Source organism: Gymnoscopelus braueri (genome assembly GCF_963280865.1).
Source record: "Gymnoscopelus braueri genome assembly, chromosome: 8".
NCBI classification, from domain to species: Eukaryota; Metazoa; Chordata; class Actinopteri; order Myctophiformes; family Myctophidae; genus Gymnoscopelus; species Gymnoscopelus braueri.
In genome coordinates, this window is record NC_137609.1 from 20,412,297 (window position 1) to 20,433,333 (window position 21,037).

The following is a 21,037-nucleotide window of genomic DNA, read 5'->3' on the forward strand; positions in this document are numbered from 1 at the left end:
CCGTGGTGGTACTGCAGGCTCCCTTTGCGGCTTGCTTGAATGGCCCTCCTAAAGGCCTCACTGTGGATTTGTTGGGCTTCTTCCTCACGGAAGACACAGACTGGGGCGCCAACCCAAACTGCTCCCGGATGCCGTCTACATTCCGGCTGTCACCCGTCTCTCCGGTGGTCACCAATCTATTCCTGGTTGTCACGTAGTCTATAAATTCCTATGAGCCACTATAAATAGAATAACTATAACGAAAAAACATCACATGGATGCACCTGGGACGTATCATCAGTGTTGTAGCCTGGGGTCATAGGATGTTTCTCAGTTGTTGTCCTAACAGTTTAGCAGTGTTTCCTCTAAGGCTAGCCCAATAAGATGGGATGTTCAACATGAAAGGCAACATGTCCCTTAAAGATTTTTAACAGGAGCCAAAAATGTAATTTTTGTGAATATCTTTGATAAGACATAGCTAGTGGGCACTCTGTGGACTGTGGACTTTGTCCTGTCTCTCCACATCTTTCAGACAAACTGCAAACTGGATTACATCAAAGTCTCCCCACTGTCAGAATCATCTGCAGGCCCTTCTAAGACAATATAGTCTTTCCATTCATCTGATTGACTAAAACACTAGTAATCTTTGTCAACTGCAGAGCTAACAACGCAAGTTATTAAAGAGAAGTATAATGCAAATATTCCAAATTTACCCTGGGGCTATCTAACACTGGTACCTACATTTATGGTGCTTTGTGCCACCTTATCAGCTTGCCCAGCGTTGCCACTTGCCAGGGTTATTGCGTGAACTCTTTGAAGTGATGCAAGGTGTTGAACAAGCACGTTCAGGTTTTGGTACCCAGCATTGGCCGGGTTATTTGGTTGAAATAGACACTCATCCTCTCACTCTCCCGTCTCCCTAACCCTCTCTATCTCTCTCACAGATCAAGCTCTGGTCTGAAGTCACACAACCTCCCTCTCGCTCTCCCTCTCAACCCCCCCCCCCCCCCCACACACACACACCACCTTTTTCTCTCACTGATTGAGCTATGGTCTGATGTCACACACAGTAACAGTAGAAACCTTTGCATAACAGATTTGCGGCAACATCAAACTTTGCCAATGTCAATTTGCACAAGGTGATGTGTGCTGACATCAACCCTTGACTTACAATGCCGTTTTGAACTGATGTCGGGCTCAGACAACTCCATATTTTGGCATTATCTGCCGGCCTATCACAGACAACTTAACTTTATATAGTTCATATTTTCTCGATTAGCCAAGGTAGAACATTTGTTTTCTATCTGGTATCTTTTACTGAACCATTTTTGCCGTCCTGTGGACGGTCTACATTGTGTTTAAAGTTGGACTGAAGATAGAAGTCATTTATATTCAAGCTACAGTCAGGACAAGCAACTGGCCTGTCCACTGATCAATGACCATGAGCATGAGCCAGGAGAGGGCAGTATTGTCACACAGAAAGGGGTCAACAGTAATGCCATACATTTGACAAAGCACAAAGGCGCCATATAGTCATGACCATGGATTCTGATGGAGTGACAGCTACTGTAGGTTGCTCCAGGGATCTATGGACCAGTTGTTTCATGACATAAAGTCTGACCTGCCTGTCTGTCATCAAACTGATGGCCTGTGTTCTTTGTCACAAGAGAGTACTTGACAAGCTGGGTAGAGGCCTAAAGAAGTGTACACTCAATGTAGCAATGATTAAGCTTTTGTTATCAAACAACCTGCAATTGGATGAGTTGTTCTAGTAGAGCAAGGTGGGTATAATATTTTCAAAACTCGACCTTGTTTTAATTTATATTATAATACCTCTTTGTTGAAGTTGATTTTAGCTCTTATTTTTTAGGTATTCTATGAACTTCGGTTACATTATTGTTCTGTACTTTTTAAAAGTACTTGGTAAAACGAATTGTCCTTAGAACAGTGCAGTATATTTTGTATTTACATGCAGATGCTCATTTCTTGATCAGTTAATTTCCACTATAATTTTCCAGTCTTTGCCTGGCTTTGATTAAGAAAATATTAGTTATTTTAGCCTATTTCCGCTGTGGGTTTTCAGACAAAGAACAGATAGCTATGTAAATGACCAAATTAATCTCCAAGTTACCATCTCCCATTCTAAATGTATGGGTAGGATGGGGGTAGTCAGCATGCAATTAACTAGAATGGCATTGTCTTCCAGCCCTTGTGTCTCAGCAGGCGGGTTAAACAGCTGCTGAGGCTGGTACCAAGGGATGGGGGGTATGCTACAGAAGTTTTGCGGTCTGGTGGGGGTTTGTCCATAGCTGTAAGGCAGGGGGCAGCATGTCTGGTGGTTAGGGGGCTGGGCCACTGAATAGCCAGCTGTATTCACACTTTGAGCTTGTCTCTTACCTTTTTATTTTATGGTGCACTTAAGCCTGAGTGGAAAAGTGTCTCCTTAAAAGATATATTAGTCCCAAGATTCACTGAGTATCAACAAATTGCTAGTGCACACTTTTATGCCCTTCCTCTACGTTTGGATACAACTGAAAGACAGACATTACATGCACTTTCCTTGTTTTTTTAGAATGTCTTCCCACATTTTACTGCACTGTTCAGCAAATATTGCTGTCGAGCCATTTATGTTGAAATAAAGTGGATCCTTAGATTTAGTTTGGTTAATTGAATATGTTATCGATAAGACTAGTGACTGCTGCTACAGTTTCTCTCAAGTATGATTGGTACTGAAACATCTTTATAACCCATTACTTTTACTCATTCGCCTGCGTTTCTAATGTTTCATTCCAGTCCCTGACATCCATGTTCCATTGCTCTCCAGACTGCTAGTCTGCTACAGTTAGCTGACATCTGGTCAAAAGAGATATATCCATCGATCTGTCCTCCAAGTGTATGTAAAAGTTCCCTCCTGCAGTTCACCCAAGTGCCCTTTCTTTTCTTCTCTCTCCACCCCCACCTGTTTTCGTTCCCTCATCCCTCTACACTCCCCCCTTTCATCTCCCATCTGCCACAGAAGCTCCAGGAGGAGAGAGAGAGTGTGGGCCGGGGGGTCAGAGAACAGAGGGGTGGGGGTGTGGGTAAAGGTAGGACTGAAGGCAGGCAGCTCTGTCCTCCACCATCGTTATTAGAATTAAATTATTACCATGCCTCCATGTGTCCCCCAACGGCAGAGGAATTATGCATCTGCTGCTGCTAAGCCAAAACAATTCATTTTCATCTAAATTAAGCATATTCACTGCATATTGGGGACTGGGAAGAGACTAGTGCTCTACAGAATAATTTATAAAAAGGGAAAAAAATATGTTTTGTATACAATATATTGTACAAATTATATTGTCAAAAATATAGTCAAGCTTGTCCTTAGATGCCGTATCGTATAACAAAAAATGTTAACATTATAGGCCTATGCAGTCTACAAGAAGTATACTGTCATCTGGATGTGGATTAGTGGTTACAATGGTGATTTCTTCAATGTGATTTCTTCATGAGATATTATGAGTTGTAAACTGCACTATACCAGCCTAACAGACACACATACTCATAATATATCACACATGTACATGTGTGGAATATAAATGAGCCTGGACCCCAACCAAATTATATGCACATATGCAGGGCGCCGTTTGGCTATGTACCCATTTGCAGTGTGTGTACACACACACACACACACACACACACACACACACACACACACACACACACACAAGCGTTGTGGCTCAGCAGACATCGTTGCCACACCTCCTATTGTCCCCCGAATCAGACAGCAGGCATGGGGCTGCAGCAGTGGCCACAACAGCCTGACTTTTCCCCCGAGGGCCAGGGTTTGATTTGCACCAAGCTCAATCTCCCCTTGGGGGGAAGCAGCTCTAAGGCAGATGCTGACCATTCTAGGGGAGGGCCGGGGGATGACATGACTCCTCTTTGGTTCCCATGCCCCGTGGCACACTCGTGTCACACACCCTTCCAAGTAGTACAGATGATAACAGCAGAGAGAGAGTGCACTGTCCATCTGCTCTCGTGACACAAAAGGCTCACATATCCACTGCCATGGAGATGTGCATCACATTGCATGGCAGTATAGGTGGTGGTGTTCTCCCAAAGGACACCATGTGACCTAAAGATGCATAGGAATAATAATAGACAAATGATCAGTGGTATAGTTTGCTTGTAACTTTTTCATGTGGATGTTTAATACAGATATCATGGCTCATGTTTTCAGTACATGAACATTACATTTTTAAGGAAGTTTTTGCTTCATTTAGTACTAGTAGAGAGGAGGGTTGGGACAAAAGTGGTTTATACATGTCAAGCCAAAACCAACCGGGCATGAGGGGACCATGGTGGTCAAAGACACCCCACAAGTATTTGAGTCAATTAGGCCGATTTTCATTATGTGTAGAGCTTATATTGGCTATATGTTGTTATGTTCTAATCTAAGCTATACTGTATGTGTATCTTCGATCACATGGCTGCGATACACTTAAAGGGGTAGTTCACCCAAAAAAATGACTTATTTTGTATCAATTACACACCCCATGAAGCCTTGAATTCATGGAGATGTTTTTGTCGCATTCCTAAGCCAATAATTTGATGACCAGCGAAGTCTCCAGTAGGAGACTTGAGTCTCCAACTGAATCTCCTATTTATTGACCGATGATGTGGTCATCAAATTATTGGCTCAGGAATATGACAAAAACAAAAAAATATCCATAAATTCAAGGCTTCATGGGGTGTGTAATTAATAGAAAATACTATTTTTTGGGGTGAACTCATCCTTTAAGTCATCATCATCCAATCTGGAAATTACACACAACTTTTGCGTTTTTAAATTGTTTAAAAATGTGTAAAAGCCAAAATAATTGGAAGAATTGTCTTGGAGAAGAATCAGCCACCTAAATAAATAACCACTCATCATAACTGAGTCTGAGTGTTTTATTTAGAAAAGACTTCGATTGGAACAGTCAAGGTGATTTATTCTTCATTCAGTCCGTGTCTTCTGTCGTTGCAGTGCGTGGGGAGAAGCGTGTCAGGAAGGATGTGACGGCCACTTGAGACACGCGCCCCCTGCTCATTACAATATCAATATACACCCCCCCAACACACAACACACACACACGCGCGCGCCAACACCCTCTCCTCCTCCCCATGGGCTACTGTTGTAGGCTATACATAAACACCTCATGTTTTGACCTGCACAATATTTCGGAATTCTCGTTTTCTAGGCTATTTGAAGACATTACACTTGTATTGAAACACACCAGGCACTCAAGCATAAGCTGCTCCATGTTAATGAATTCAGCCATTCATCTTCGAGTTTGCTTAATTCAGTTGTGGCAAAATAGCAATACATATTATTGGAGATTTGAGTCCTATAGGCTAATTTCATGCCTATAATTAGGCTTCTCAGTTTGTATTTGTAGAAGTTTAACTAGCTTTTATTGACAGATAACAAATTAATAGCCCAGGTTATAGGCTACTACTGATGGAGAATTTTAACTAAATGCCATGATCATTTGTTTGGTGATATTTAGGCCTACGTATGAAAATAGTTATGATATTCAAACAAAGTCTCGGAGTAGTAGGCTAGAAGGGTGCTCGTATTCAGTGCTGGGTGAAACTCCAACACACATAGGCTACTTTCATAAAGGTATAGGCCTTCTTTTCAATCTCGTCTAAACCATTGACCTTAACATTTGCCATAAACGTCCCAATGCTCAAAAACTAACCAACTCCTCCCAGAAAGATCGATGATATGTGCGCATTGTGCTGCAGTGTGAATCATGTGGAATTATAGACGGTTTGAGGAGACAATGGCCACACGGTCGACCATGTGCCGTTCATTATCATACAGCTGTTCGCATGAGGTCCATAGACAAAGGCAACGCGATATACCCAAACTGCAGCCAGTCCTGGAAGAGTCCCCCCCCCCCCCCCCTCGAAAACAGAACAAAAGACCCCCCAAATATCCGACAATGAGAGGTCTTATCCGTAACCTGCCCACTGTTGTTCTCCTGCACGCGTCAGAGCAATTAACAAAGGAAAGAAAGACCAAGGAACATGTTTATTTCTCCTCCACTTCCCTCTGATCAAAGTTCAGCTCCTTTCAACAAAAAAACAGCAGAACAGGACATGATATAACCGAAACCCCATGGTTTGTGGAAGGTTATTTAGCCTATATGCTATTATATATTAGGCCCTACCACAGTTATAATTTCAAAATTATATTGATAGGCTATATAGGAACACTGTGACACTTTAGGGCTACTTTTAAGTGAGAATTGCCCTCCACCACTTTTGTTATGGAAGAGTTCTTATTTTTTTTATTTCACATAGGCTACTGAGATATAGGCCTAGGCTATGTTTAGCTTTATTAATTGAAATGGATGCATACCTTCCTTGTGCCAACTGTTACACATTGGACATTTTTGTACTTTTGGACGTCACCCTGAGTTTGACCCCCAGATTAAACTGCATCTGCATCACCCAAAAATCTCCATATAGCCAGGTGACGGTCCACATGTCCCCTAGCTCAATCTCCATATAGCCAGGTCCCACATGTCCCCTAGCTAAATCTCCATATAGCAGTGGTGTAAAGTAACTAAGTACATTTACTCAAGTACTGTAGCCTACTTAAGTACAATTTTGAGGTGTTTTTACTTTACAGGAATATTTCCAATTTTCAGTACTTTTACTTCTACTCCACTACAGCTCAGAGGCAAATAATGTACCTTTTACAATTAGGCCTATTTGAAAACTTTAGTTACTAGTTACTTTGTAGATTTGTATTATTATTACAAAACATGTATTAACCACTTAATCCCTATATACTTTGGCTATTGGAAAATAGCAGATCTACAAGCTCACAAGTGACACCTTGAAGATCTGCTATTTTCAAAAGATTAGTATACATTTTGAACACTTGTGAAATAGGACATTCTGCATAATGAGTATACTTTTACTTTTTGTACACTTATGGCTACTTTAAGTAAATTTGTATGCCAATACTTTTGTACTTTTACTATACTAAGTAAATTTTGAATTCCGGAGTCTTCATTTTATATTTTATATTGCAGTATTGCTACTTTTACTTAAGTAAAAAAGAGTACTTTTTCCACCAATGCCCCTAGCTAGTAGCTAAATCTCCATATAGCCAGGTCCCACATGTCCCCCTAGCTAAGGAGCAGGTCCCTGGAGGTCTCCTGTGGCCCCTCCTCTTCGCGTGACGCGAGGCAAACCAGACGTATAAAACCACTCACTTTCATGACACACCAGAATGAATCTAAACAAAGTTGACCTGCGGCGAGGAGGATTTAGGATACGAGAAACAGGGACTTTGTAATGAGTGTAGGCTACGCACAATTTCATTCGGCAATGAACATTGTGCTTTAAAAGTTTTTTTTTGTTGTGTTTTCTTTTAACATTTGGACAGTTTCCTTTCAGCGCCTGCGCATCTTTTTGAGGAATATTACGCGTACATATTATTGAACATATGTACATCCACTTTTAACTGTCAGTCGCGCAACCCCCGGGAAGAAATGGCCCCCCTACATCTGAGATACTTCTTCACGTTGGCCTTGGTACAAGTGGTAGGTGCCGTCAGTGTTATTATTTTAACTATTAAAGGGATATTTATATTTTAGGGGGATATTATATATATATATATATATATATATATATATATATATATATATATATATATATAAAATTAATGAAAAAAATTGTGATTTTTTCCATCACTTTTTTTTTTAATGTTTATTTCATTTGAAAGTGAAATATACCAACTGTTTAAAATTAGGCTAACATTCAACATTTTACACTGCATCCTTTCCTCAAAGTGTCCTGTCCCTACCACGTGCACTGGCTAATCAATCTTTTATACTTTTTTGGCTGTCATTTACAGGTTTTGTCTTCTGGTGTGTTTGAGTTGAAGATCAACTCGTTTCACACCGCACACCGCATCTGCAGGCGACACAGAGACTGCCACATGTTCTTCAGGATCTGCCTGAAGCATCCAGAGGATGTGATCTCTGCAGAGCCACCTTGCACCTTTGGGACGGGTCACACCAACGTCATCCGGGCAGATCACACTTCCATCTCTAGCAGCGCTCCTATCAGGGTGCCTTTCCATTTCAAATGGCCGGTAAATACTACTACTACTACTACTACTACTACTACTACTACTACTACTACTAGGCCTACTACTCATTGGTGTAAAGTAACCATGTACATTTACTCAAGTACTGTACTGTACTGTACAATTTTGAGGTATTTGTTTTACTTTACTGGAGTATTGTACTTTTACTCCACTGCAATTATTTAAAAACTTAAGTTACTTAGTGGAATTGTGGAATTATTACAAAACATACATTAACCACTTCAACCCTATATACATTTCGGGCATTTGAAAATAGCCGAGCTTGTAGATCTGCTATTTTCAAAAGATTTGTATACATTGTACACATTTGAAATGAGACATTCAGCAGAATGAGTACTTTTATTTTTTGTACTTTAAGTACATTTACTCAAAAAAATTGAATTCCATACTTTTACTTAACATAGTATTTCTACATAGCAGTATTGATACTTTTACTTAAATAAAACATTTTTGTACTTTTTCCACCACTGCTACTACTTATTATAATAATAATAATAATAATAATAATGCATTGATTTTATATAGTGCCGTACTGAGACGTTTCACAAAATAGAGAGAAATCTTTGTGGGGGTGACAGGGGCTTTCTTTTCTGAATATTAAACGAATCATTTCATTTTTAAGGGAACGTTTTCACTGATCATCGAGGCTTGGAATGCCGAATCTCCAACAGAATACACAGGTAGGCTAAGTACACACAATGTACACAAGCTTTTCACTCATCATGCAAATATGACAAACAAACAAACAAACAAACAAACGTTAACTATTTCTTTCCCTGTAGACAACCAAAACAATCTTGTCAGTCGCCTGGCAACCAGAAGAAGACTTTCAATCGGCGAAGACTGGTCTCAGGACGTCCACTTTGGAGAGCAAAGTGAGCTGCGTTACTCCTACCATGTGTTCTGCGATGAGTACTACTTTGGTGATGGCTGTGCCGACTACTGCAGACCCCGTGATGACACCCTGGGCCACTACACCTGTGATGAGGAGGGCAACCGCATCTGCCTGGAGGGATGGAAGGGCAGCTACTGTTCTGAACGTAAGTATTCAGTCAAATCCCAAAAATGTGTGATGAAATGAAACCAAATCGATCTGTAAGGGTGTTTTTGTGCACAAATTGGTAAATTAACAAGGAGGATTTTTTTAGGTACACAAGTGGATACATTAACTGACTGACTGTACACTAAGGACTTAATAATTAGCCCTGCTGTCTCACAAACAAATGTTTTAAAGACAGCAATATATATGGCATGATTTTTAAAACACATTATTGGAAGTTGCATTTGTATGCAAGAATCTTTATCCTCCCAACTATGATTTAGCTAACTGTAGTTCCTCATGCAGATGCTCTTTATCTAGAAGATATCTTTACAGTATTATGTTTTTCTCTGTTGTGAGAAGGCTTGCAGTCTTCCATCTGGCCTTTGTCCTCTGCTACAATGGGAGAAAAACATTTGTGTGTGCGTGTGTGTGTGTGCTGTGTGTGCGTGCTGTGTGTGCGTGCATGTGTGAGCGTGTGTGTGTGAGATACAATAGCAAGGAGACAAAAAAGCATTTGTCTTCAGTAGTGTTGCCTACCACCTGCTTGGCTTAATACTTAACCAATAGTGGAGTCTGAGACATGGCTGGGGTCAGACAGGGTGCTGTGTGTGTGTGTGTGTGTGTGTGTGTGTGTGTGTGTGTGTGTGTGTGTGTGTGTGTGTGTGTGTGTGTGTGTGTGTGTGTGTGTGTGTGTGTGTGTGTGTGTGTGTGTGTGTGTGTGTGTCTGTGTGTGTGTGTCTGTGTGTGTGTGAGAGACGTGTGTGTGTACATGCACGTGTGTATAATGTATTGGAGAGGGCGTGTCCATTGTAATCACACACCCTCCCCTCCCTCTCAACTCTAGCCATCTGCTCAGCGGACTGCAGCGAGAAGCACGGCTACTGCGATGCCCCAGGGGGCTGTAAGTGTCGTATGGGCTGGGACGGCCCCTCCTGCATCGAGTGCGTGCGTTACCCGGGCTGCCTCCACGGGACGTGCAGCCAGCCGTGGCAGTGCAACTGTCAGGAAGGGTGGGGGGGCCTCTTCTGTGACCAGGACCTCAACTACTGCACCAACCACCGGCCCTGTGCCAACGGCGCCACGTGCACAAACACCGGCCAGGGCAGCTACACCTGCACCTGCCGGCCCGGATACGGAGGCACTAACTGCGAGCTGGAGACGAACGAGTGTGATAGTAACCCGTGCAAGAATGGAGGTAGCTGCAATGTAAGTAGGATATGCAGAATATCTACAATTTACAATAGTGGTTCTCAAACTTTTTCCAATTTCAAGGACCCCCATAATTCTGAGTGTGTACAAACCAGGTGAAACCAAATGGACCCCTACAGGTCCATTTGGTTACATTTGTACACTCTCAGAGTTACAGACCTGTAAGGGTCCATTTAGAGCCCCCTCCCTGCACCCCACTGATTTACAATACATATTTAGGAGTTTGTCAAAGAACTAGAGGAGCAACTAAGAACACAAATCAAAAGAGTGTTTAGTACATTATGTTTGAATAATTTTAGAGACAATAGTGAATGACTGAGGTAAGGTGCATTTAAGCGACAGTTGGAAGAATGCCATTTTTGTCAGGCAACACTTGTCGAAACAGCTGTGCGACAAAGTATAAATGAAAGCTTTACTTATAAGACCCTGGCGGTAACCATGGCAACACCTCAGTCTCAGAAGGGCAGCACAGATTGCATCCAATAGTGTTGAAGTGAACCATTCTTTCCTTAGCTTTTGTGCAGATGCCCTTGCCGTTGGGGAGAATGGAAAACACAGAAAGGAGGGGGGGGGGGTGAACATTACAAAGTCTAGGCTGTAATGTTCTGAAATAGTCAACGGATTTTAAAGGTCTTTTCATACTGGTTAAGTATTACTGTTTGGTTAGCATAAATCACTTGGCTGTCATGATCTGACTGACATACAATGATGGAAATCTGTTACTCTCAAACTCAACAAAACATATTCTATTTACCCACTTTTTGTATATGAAATATGGCTTAAGAGGTTAATGGAAAGTATTCTTCTTGTCTCTCCTAGGACCTGGAGAACGACTATTCCTGTACCTGCCCACAGGGTTTCTATGGGAAGAACTGTGAGATCCTTGCCATGACGTGTGCTGATGGGCCCTGCTTCAATGGCGGCACCTGTATGGAGGCACTGGCGGGAGGCTACACCTGTCGCTGTCCTCCCAACTACACTGGCTCCAACTGTGAGAAAAAGCTGGACCGATGCAGTAACAGTCCATGTTTAAATGGTGAGTCAGTGGCTTCTTGCACTGCAGTGGAATGGGAGACAGGTGTACTGTTGGTGACATCTAGTGGTTGAAACTCACACCAGCAGTCTGTCTGAATAATGTTAATACATTTGTTATTGATTAAGTATTTGGCACAACATATTTTGAATTGCTATGAATTAATTGCCCCAGGATATTGAAAACCAGTTTTGTCATATTTTGATTAAAAATCCTGATATGGGCTGGCAAAAGTGGAATATTCCCAGTGGAGTCTTCTGTCTGTTGGCTCCCTCTATTGGTTATCAGGGAGTAAAACACCCAGCAGGGGACAAAAATCAATAACTCATCCCGATTGCAATGCTTATGTGATCTTGCCATAGCCAAATACTGCACAAAAAACATGTAAAAAACATATAATAATATCTGATGTGTGGACCTGTAATCATAACAGAATAGATCCAATATTACAAATCAAAACATTCTGAACCATATGATAACAATTTTTGATATATTGATTTTGTGATCAGTCATTTGTTATATGGGAATATGACAATGTTTAATTTGATATCTCAATTACTAAGGTCTGTTTCTCTGACATGCATTTGCATGTGCAACCTTCAAGGTGTACTGATACTGGGGAGGAGGGTACAGGAGTTGAAACAAGGAAATGGGAGATTTGACTTGTAAACACTGTGTTCACTGTACCACAGCGTCGGTAGAGCAAAGGATTTTCCACTCACAGACAACCTTGAGACAGTGTTAAATGTAATCCTATTAACACTCCCTTTTGAAGCCTGCGGGATGGTCCTCCCTGATCTACAGGCTATTAAATAGAGCGGTGTCCTTTCTCTCTCCTGCAGGTGGTGAGTGTCTGGACCTCGGCCAGAGTGTGTTGTGTCGCTGTCAGGTGGGTTTCACCGGTGCCAACTGCCAGGTAAACGTTGACGACTGTGCCTCAGGTCCCTGCCAGAACGCTGGCACCTGCCAAGATGGCGTGAACGACTACACCTGCTCCTGCACCCTGGGCTACACTGGCAAGAACTGCAGCGTGCGTTCGGATGCCTGCGGCGCCCGGCCCTGCCAGAACGGGGGCACTTGTTTCACTCACTTCACCGGGCCTGTATGTCAGTGCCCTAAGGGTTTCATGGGCCCCAGTTGCGAGTTCACGCTACAGCCCAGCTTCAAGCCCGCTTTGCTGCAAAGCTCGCAGCCCTCGTCCGCCACCGTCACCGCCTCCTGCGTCCTGGCCTTTCTGATGCTCATTCTGGTGGCGGGCATCATGATGCTGAGGAGGCGGCGGCGCATGCGGGGCAGGAAGCAGCTGAGCGACATAGCGGTGTATAACGACCTGGAGGCGGTCAACAATCTGGGAGGCAGCGAGAGAGACGCCTTCCTCTGCCCCAACGGTCTGTTCAAAATCAGCAACAGCACAGCTCGCCTCAGCCTCACGCTCAACCCAGACAGTAGGTCTGGATACAGGCATACTCCTGTGGAGAGCACCCTCGTCAGGGGGGAACGTCACTCACTCTCTCCTGGACATGACTATCTGTGGAGGGAGGAGGCTGGCCTGGGCACTGGGGTGGGTCTTAGATGAGACAGGTCTGAATACTGACTGTGGACAGTCATAGGCTGTGAAATGAGGGTGGGAATACTAGCACTTCTGTTTGTCTCTCTTCAAGAATAGTGAAGAGGTGTTTTGTGGGGGGGTTGTATGAGTGGCTTGGTGCCACTCCACTAATTCTATGTTAAACATTTAAACAAAAGAAACAGTTTTGGGGGGAACATTTTTCTTTTTTTTTTATTAAGATTATTTACAAAGACTGTTGAAAATCTATATGGGGAACAGCTCTTCCAAGTTAAATGACCCAAAGATGCAACTGTACCACTACCAATAAACATTTTCACCGGACCTACAACACATACCAAAAACAGATGACCTTTGATAAAACCACCGATTATAACCATTTTGTTTTTCTTTTATATGATCACCTTGTTTGCTTTACTTTCTTTGTTTTTTGTTTTAATTTTTACACAGAATCACAAAAAAAGTTTTTGTTTTGTTTTTTTGCATTTCAATCTTCCTTTAGCCATTATTTCCTTATTTGTACGTACCATCATTTTTATTGTTTACCTTATTTATTTATTTTAAATGTTATGTTTATATGTCTTCACGCTGATTGTCGTAAATTGAAATATATATTTATATTTATATGGTGCTAAATAAAGAACTGTGTTTGATGTTATGGATACTTTGCAGGCTGTATGAAATACCCCAAAGATATTCAGGGCAGGGGATATAAGAATATTGGGTTTGTCCTGCAGAGATCACACTGCTATTTCTATTACTTGTCTTGTGCCATTTTATGTTCATGCCAAAGTTTGTTTAAGTTATACATTTTCATTATTTAATTTCATCATTGTGTAAGTGTTTGTGATGTGGAATAAAATATCTACTCTAATTTGATCTGATTTTGGAATTATATACAGTAGCCTACCTAACCTAATCACCATCACAGTAAGGTCCCAAGACCAAGACCATGGACCATTCACACTGAGCACTATAACTATAAAGATAACTATATCGTTCACCATTGCATTTTTTTTTATAGTTGGTGTGAACTCTGCCATCCACTTGACTTAGAACGATTTTTAAAACTATATCTTTATAGTTATAGTGCTCAGTGGGAATGGCCATTTAGCCTATTTCCATTGAGGTCATTATCCAGTGATAGGTACAGTATAAGCTAGTTTAAAGGAACAATGAAAATATCTAGCCTCAATTGCACAGACGATTGATTGTTTTGATCCATTATTATAGCATAATGTCAGAGAATACAAAATACATTAAAAAAAAGTAGGCTACATTTAGGCTAATAAATGTATGAATGGGTAGCCTATAGGCTACGTGCTGAAAGTTTGTCAGTCTTTTTTATAAACTTTTTTCCTTTACTTTTTTTCTTTTTCTTTAAAAAAAAACTATGCTGCATTTTCCATGTGGCCTCTCCAGTGGAATTTTGTCCCTCCGGTGTGACCAGTGATAATAGATTAGCCTGCTGTAGATAGCAGTTGGTGGAAAGTAACTAAGTACATTTACTTAAGTACAGTTTTGATGTACTTTTACTTTACTGGAGTATTTCCAATGTGTTATACTTTTAATTGTACTACTACACTACATCTAAGAGTCAAATATTGTACTTTTTACCCCACTACAATTATTAGAAAACTTTAGTTACTTTGTAGATTTTAATTATTATTACAAAACATGCATTAACCACTTCAGCCCTATTTAAAGCTATGACTATTTGAAAATAGACGATCTTGTGAGCTTGTAGATCTGCTATTTTCAAAGCGTTTTTATACATTTGGACGTTCTGAATCATAAGTAGCCTACTTTCACTTTCAGTAGGCTCCTTAAGTATATTTTAAATGCAAATACTTTTGTACTTTCACGTTTTACTCAAGAACATTTCGAATTCCTGACTTTTACTTGTAACAGAGTATTTCTGTATTGCAGTATTTATACTTTTACTTAAGTACAAAATGTCAGTACAGTAGGCCTACTTCTTCCTGCACTGGTAGATTGCCTCTGAGGAACGAGCCCATCCAGATCCAGTCTCAGCTGTTCAGCTGTCAAGACTCCTTTTGTCCTCATCCAGTCCTCAGAGCCTCACACACACACACACACACACACACCCTGCACTTCACTGTGAGAACCAGTTGGACAAGGTATGGCAGCCGACGGGATCACTATCACCACAATTACGACGCCTGAAGATGAAGTCTCATCGTCCGATGTTGAATCTCTGGAAGATCACGGACCGTCCAGCATCCAGAGAAGAGCCCGTGTTACAGTGAAATACAACAGAAAGGAGCTCCAGAAGAGACTGGACGTGGAGAAGTGGATCGACGAGTGCCTGGACCAGCTCTACACGGGGAAGGTGCGTTGATTGATTGAGTATTGAATACATTATGAACAGTTTGCAAACAGAAAAGTAATGGTTTGATTCTAAAATATGAGGTCGAATCAAGAATTGAACTGTTTTATACAGACTGAAGTGGGATTTTTACTGTAGAAAGCATAGCCAGTGGTAAGTAACTAAGTACATGTACTCAAGTACTGTACTTAAGTAACATGAGGTACTTTTACTTTACTGGAGTATTTCCACGTTTCAGTACTTTTACTTCTACTCTACTACAATTATTTGAAAACATTAGTTGTTACTTTGTGGATTTTGATTATTATTACAAAACACAGATTAACCACTTCAGCCCTATTAAAACTTTGTCTATTTTCAAAAGATTTGTATACATTTTAGACATAATATGATACCTTGTGAAACGGGACATTCTGCACAATGAGTAGGCCTGCTTTTACTTTGGGTACTTTAAGTATATTTTGATGCTGATACTTTTGTACTTTTACTCAAGTACATTTTGAATACTGGACTTTTGCTTAACAGAGTATATCTACATTGCAGTATTGATACTTTTACCTAAGTAAAACATGTGAGTAGCCTACTTCTTCCATCACTGAGCATACCAATTAAACACTCTAAAGCTTTAAAGAATTTAAAGCAATTTTGTTATATACTGTACCTGTCAAAACACCGATTGTGACTTTGTGGCTTAAAACGTATCTTCCCATTGCACGTTCTTTCGCGTTAAATATGAAAGTTAGGACAATACCAACTGGATTATTGTCTGTCAAAGAACTGAGATAAGAAGTTTAGAATTGGAGTTGCTTAGTGCCTATTAGGCTATTATGATTCACATGCAATGAAATGTGAATGTATATGAAAACAGAAGATTTCAGTAAAGAGCAGATATCAGTTCTCCTTAAAAGGCCAAGCACCCCAGAGAAATAAAACCCACTCTCCAAAGCCATTAGTGATGTAGTTAACTGTAGGCCTACATGTGGCTGCAGATGCTTTGCTTGCCTTACATGGGCAGCCTTTGGGGCCTGAGAGGAATGATAGATGGTAAACAGGAAAAGGGCAGGTCCACAACCAGGAGGTAAACACTGTCCAGCAGGCTCCAGTGACATATAATTGACAGGACCTTCACACAAATCTGGAGTGTTCATTTAACTTAGACTGTAAAAATGGACCCTACTGTAGGCTACGATCTCTCATGGGGAACCGGGGAGCAATTAGTAGGCCTATGGGGGCATGAAGTACAAGGTTGTGTTGAAAAATGAGAGTACAGCAACATAATTCAGAGGAGGATAATCTGTTAATATAACAGTTCTCAAAAGCTTCAGGGGCCAGCATTCACAGACCTCTGGTTTCAAGCTCATTTGCATGGTCAGCGACTAAAGACTGAAGAGCCCAAAAGGTGCACTTTTCATGAACGTAAAGTAGAGTTGTTATTTTGCAGCTACATGTGTATTTCATAGACTGAGACTGAAGTAAAGTGCATGTTTCTGTGTGTGTTGAGGTTTTCAGGCAACACGTGGGCCCTATTTTATTTCATCTGAGAAATGAATCAGCTAGGCTGTTGTGAGTTGAAATTATGTACGCACCAAAGCACCATCCAAATGAAATGCGGTTTGGTGTTGGTGTGGATGGACGAGTGCCGAGTGGGACTCGCCTCTCCTTCCACTGAGCTTGTACAATGGTCTTTTGTTCAATGTGAGCGTGCAACTGTTACAGTATTACATGAACATTGTTACACTTCAGCCCTCAGCCCCATTGATTGAGATGCAGTTGTGTGCGGGATGAATCCTAATATTTGTTGTCGATATACAGTAGAATTATATATTTTTTTAGGTGGAAACCTTGAATGTCCAAAACTGTTCCGAAAATGTAAAAACAAATAACCTGTATTCCATGGATCCACTGTAGTTATTATTTAGTCACAAGCTCTTGTTAATACTTTTCATTGGTTCAATATTTATAAAACCCACTGACACACTTAACCACTTTTACTTAATTTTTGTTTTCCAAAAATAGATAGATCTACAAGCTCACAATGCACCACGTTAGTAGATCAGCTATTTTTGCTACTTTTCAGTGACACCATAGTATGACATGGACATTCATTTATGAGAGTTGAAATATGGAGATACAAGGTTTCTGCCTGACAGCAACGATTGAAAAGATATGTAATTTTCACTTTGTAATGGGATAGTTTTCCACTGAAATTGTATGTGTGTGTGTTTGTGCATGTACACACCTCAGGAGGACGACATGCCAGATGAGGTGAGCATTGATGACCTGCTTGACCTTCCAAGTGATGAGGAGCGGGTCATGAAGTTAAAGGTAAAAGCTTCCCTGTTGAGTTAATGACTTGTTAATGACTTGTGAACTCATTACTAAAAGTTACCACATTTAAGAAAATGTTGCCGAGTCATAAAATTAATTGCAAATGAAAGCATATTATTAAGTGATCTTAAATAAAGAGAAGCCAGTCTCACTAATAGGATTAAAGATGAATTCTCCTTCATGTAAATGTACTGTACATGTGGCTGCTTGGTTACAATGTTTTTTTCCTTTTTTCTGAGCAGGAGCTTCTTCACAAGTGCAGCAGCAACACAGAGGTATGTTTAAGTTGAGAAATAAGGCAATGTTATTATGTTGATGATATCGTTGCTGTCTCCATATTTCAACTTTTTATACTTTTTTATAAAACTTCATCACACAAGAGTGTCGCACAAAAGTAGTGAAAATTGCCGATCTACAAGCTCACAACGTAACGCGACACGTTGTGAGCTTGTAGATCAGCTACAATTTTAACTTTGTTTTAAATAATACATTTAAAAAAGCAATGGTTTTGGACATACAAGGTTTCCACCCGACAACAACGATATGTCCATTAGTCACGGTGATGCGCATGTTATGCACATGACATTGACCACCCACTCAACCCAGGCTTCCCTGCCCTCCTGTACACAGTGGTTTTAGCAGTGTCTGACACGACCTACCGCAGACACTCCATTTGTGTAAACAATGGCGATCTGTGTACCCTCTCTTTTTCTCCTTCCATTTCTTTCCCCCAGGACAATGAGTCTCTTTTGGTGAAAGTGTAGGGCCCCAGAGAGTCCAGTTCAGACTAACAAACACAGGGACAAGAGCAGGCCAATCAATTGTGAAGGCTGATTTGCTTTTTGTCTCATCTGGCCTATAAAAAAAATCATAGATGAATTGTCTCTCTGTTTTGTTCCCTCTAAACATTTATACCTAACACGTAACTCAACACTGAGAAATTATTTTAAATAACATGACAACACATCAACTCCAGCATGACATTCAGCACAGTGCAGAACTTCCTCTCGCATGGCCTGTCAGGTCATCCTCCCTCTATTCTCCAAGGTTCTCTGCAACTCTCAAAGGCCTCCTTTCCATTTTTGGGACATCTACAGTACATAAAACACGTGCACACCAAAAATGGTTAACATTATCCTATGATTGACACAGATTTATTTAGCCACCAAAATGTTTTTAAGGTCCCAACATCAATCTAAAGATGGCAGAATACCTCATGGTGTGTTTTACACTGGGATTATGACTTGTAGCTTGAAGCAAACCAAAATTATTTGAAGGTATTTATTTCCAAAGATAATTCTACAGGGCTTTAACATTTCTGTGAATCAACAACAAATTGAACAACTTAATCGCTAATCATGTTCCTCGTGTTTTTATCTGCAATCCTGCTATTCAATTCAATTCAATTCAAAGGGCTTTATTGGCATGAGAAAACATACGTTTACATTGCCAAAGCAAAAGCTATTCACTGTCATCCTCTTCATGGAGCTCATTAATAAATAAGGCACAGCCATTTCTGCCCGGCCACAGGCTCTTTGAAGGTGTCTGCCATTTAAGCTGCTTCTCACGTGGTAGCCTGGGCATGCTGTCTATTGAGCTTCTATGTGTGTTGTTCTGTCCTTCAGGCTTTCATCAAAGAGCTGGTGGGAAAGCTGGAGGGGCTTCAGAAACAGGATGAACTACAGAGTGAGACCATCGAGCACCCGGTCATCTCCCATGGCCACTACCACCATGAGCCTTATCACTTCAACAGTCCACATCACCACCACCCTCAAAGTCACAACCAGACCCTCTGACCTCCTTACACACAATGCACACACTTGCAACAACATAGACATACACCATCATGATGTGTACACATGCCCAAACATCTCAAGCTTGACAGTTAACCACTTGTACCCTAATGTCTCATTTCTAGGCATGTCATGTTATGTAAACATACATTTAAAAAACGCGTGTAGATCAGCTATTTTCGGTGAAGAGATTTGATGTCCAGGGAAAAATAGAAGGGAACAAGTATAGACCCCTGGGGGACCCCAGTCAATTAAGTATATAGGGTTTAAATTATTAACTTGGCAGAGATAAAGACCAAGATGGTAATATGTGAAATGTGATCCAGATTCGTTTTTACATACCAAGATACTAGAAGTTTTGAGTAAAATACAGAACTACAGTACAGTGAGCCAAGGCAGGGCATTTGGACATGAATGCATGCATGACCTTATATTGTAGCTCATGAACATTATAGTTACACCACAGCATTCTACACATGCTTTCCTACCAAGATACTGAAATCAATGGATGAGCATATATCACATCATCTTTCAAATTATTATGGTCATTAATTCTTTAATTTATTTATTGCTCTGATCACAGCATCATGGTTTGTTGTACAATACTGAAATCAACCATGTAACATGCATACTGTACCTACTAGCTAGCATTATGTATGACATTTTTTTAAATTCTAATATTCATCTTACATCTTAACAATTTGACTGAGAAGTTACTACAGTTTGAAATGGTCTGCTAAGATAGATAAATAAAGAATATCAATCACTGGATTGTTTTTTGTTTTGTATTTTAGCCACAATACACTCATGTTTTGGAAGCATGAAATATTATGGAAGACACTACATACTGTATGCAAAAAGATTAGGAAAAGTCAAAGACATTTGTTGAAAATGTTTTATTGATTTAAGTGTTCATGTCAGATACTGAATGTCTGTTGTAGATCTACCAATTTACTACAAGTTCAATTAATTGTCGAAGAAAAAGTTCTGCTAGCACTCAAAGTATCATCAAATCAAACTAATTAATTAATAAAATGTAAGTATACAAGGATGTATAAAGTATACAAGTAAGTCAAATGTTGCCTGTAAACTCCACATCAATGGACAGAAATGGTGCATGCTGCATGGTCCTCTGAACATCCTCAACAACAATGGCATGCTGAGAGAGAGAGATTACAGCATCAGAAGACTAATCAGTCACATTTATATTAATTGGAGGCAATTTAGACTTATTTTTTGAAGGCAATACAATTTTGACAGCTTTAGACTTATGTTTTGATGTTTTTGCAGCTAGAAACCAAGTTTCTCACATGGTATATCCTCATTACACTGCAAAAAAACCAAAACAAAGTCAAACAAAGTTTGGTCAATTAATTAATAATTAGCCTATAACTTGCTGTTCTGTTGAACACATATACCTACTGTGGTGGTTGGCAGTTACTGCCTGTTTGCCAAGTGTTTTCTGGGGTTTACTAAGTCTTGGCTAGATATTGCTATAGGCAGCTTGGAGTGTGCTGCTTTTAGTGTACACATACTGTTTGATGCAGTGTTACTAGCCTGTACAAACTGGATGTTATA

The 21,037-nt window shown here is 40.5% G+C and overlaps 2 protein-coding genes across 2 annotated transcripts; both read left to right on the forward strand.

Moving 5' to 3' along the window:
• Nucleotides 1-7,517: 7,517 nt before the first annotated feature.
• On the forward strand, nucleotides 7,518-12,997 carry dlb (deltaB; the record flags this gene model as incomplete). Its single annotated transcript, XM_080435759.1, has 7 exons — nucleotides 7,518-7,568; nucleotides 7,883-8,122; nucleotides 8,760-8,817; nucleotides 8,920-9,177; nucleotides 10,024-10,385; nucleotides 11,208-11,424; nucleotides 12,264-12,997. 7 exons carry the CDS (start codon nucleotides 7,518-7,520, stop codon nucleotides 12,995-12,997), a joined length of 1,920 nt encoding a protein of 639 aa, XP_080291885.1.
• A 1,968-nt stretch (nucleotides 12,998-14,965) lies between these two features.
• Nucleotides 14,966-20,228, forward strand: ppp1r14aa (protein phosphatase 1, regulatory (inhibitor) subunit 14Aa). Its single transcript, XM_080435711.1, has 4 exons — nucleotides 14,966-15,341; nucleotides 17,583-17,663; nucleotides 17,909-17,941; nucleotides 19,292-20,228. Exons 1-4 carry the CDS (start codon nucleotides 15,132-15,134, stop codon nucleotides 19,460-19,462), a joined length of 495 nt encoding a protein of 164 aa, XP_080291837.1. The 5' UTR covers nucleotides 14,966-15,131; the 3' UTR covers nucleotides 19,463-20,228.
• The last annotated feature ends 809 nt before the right edge of the window (nucleotides 20,229-21,037 follow it).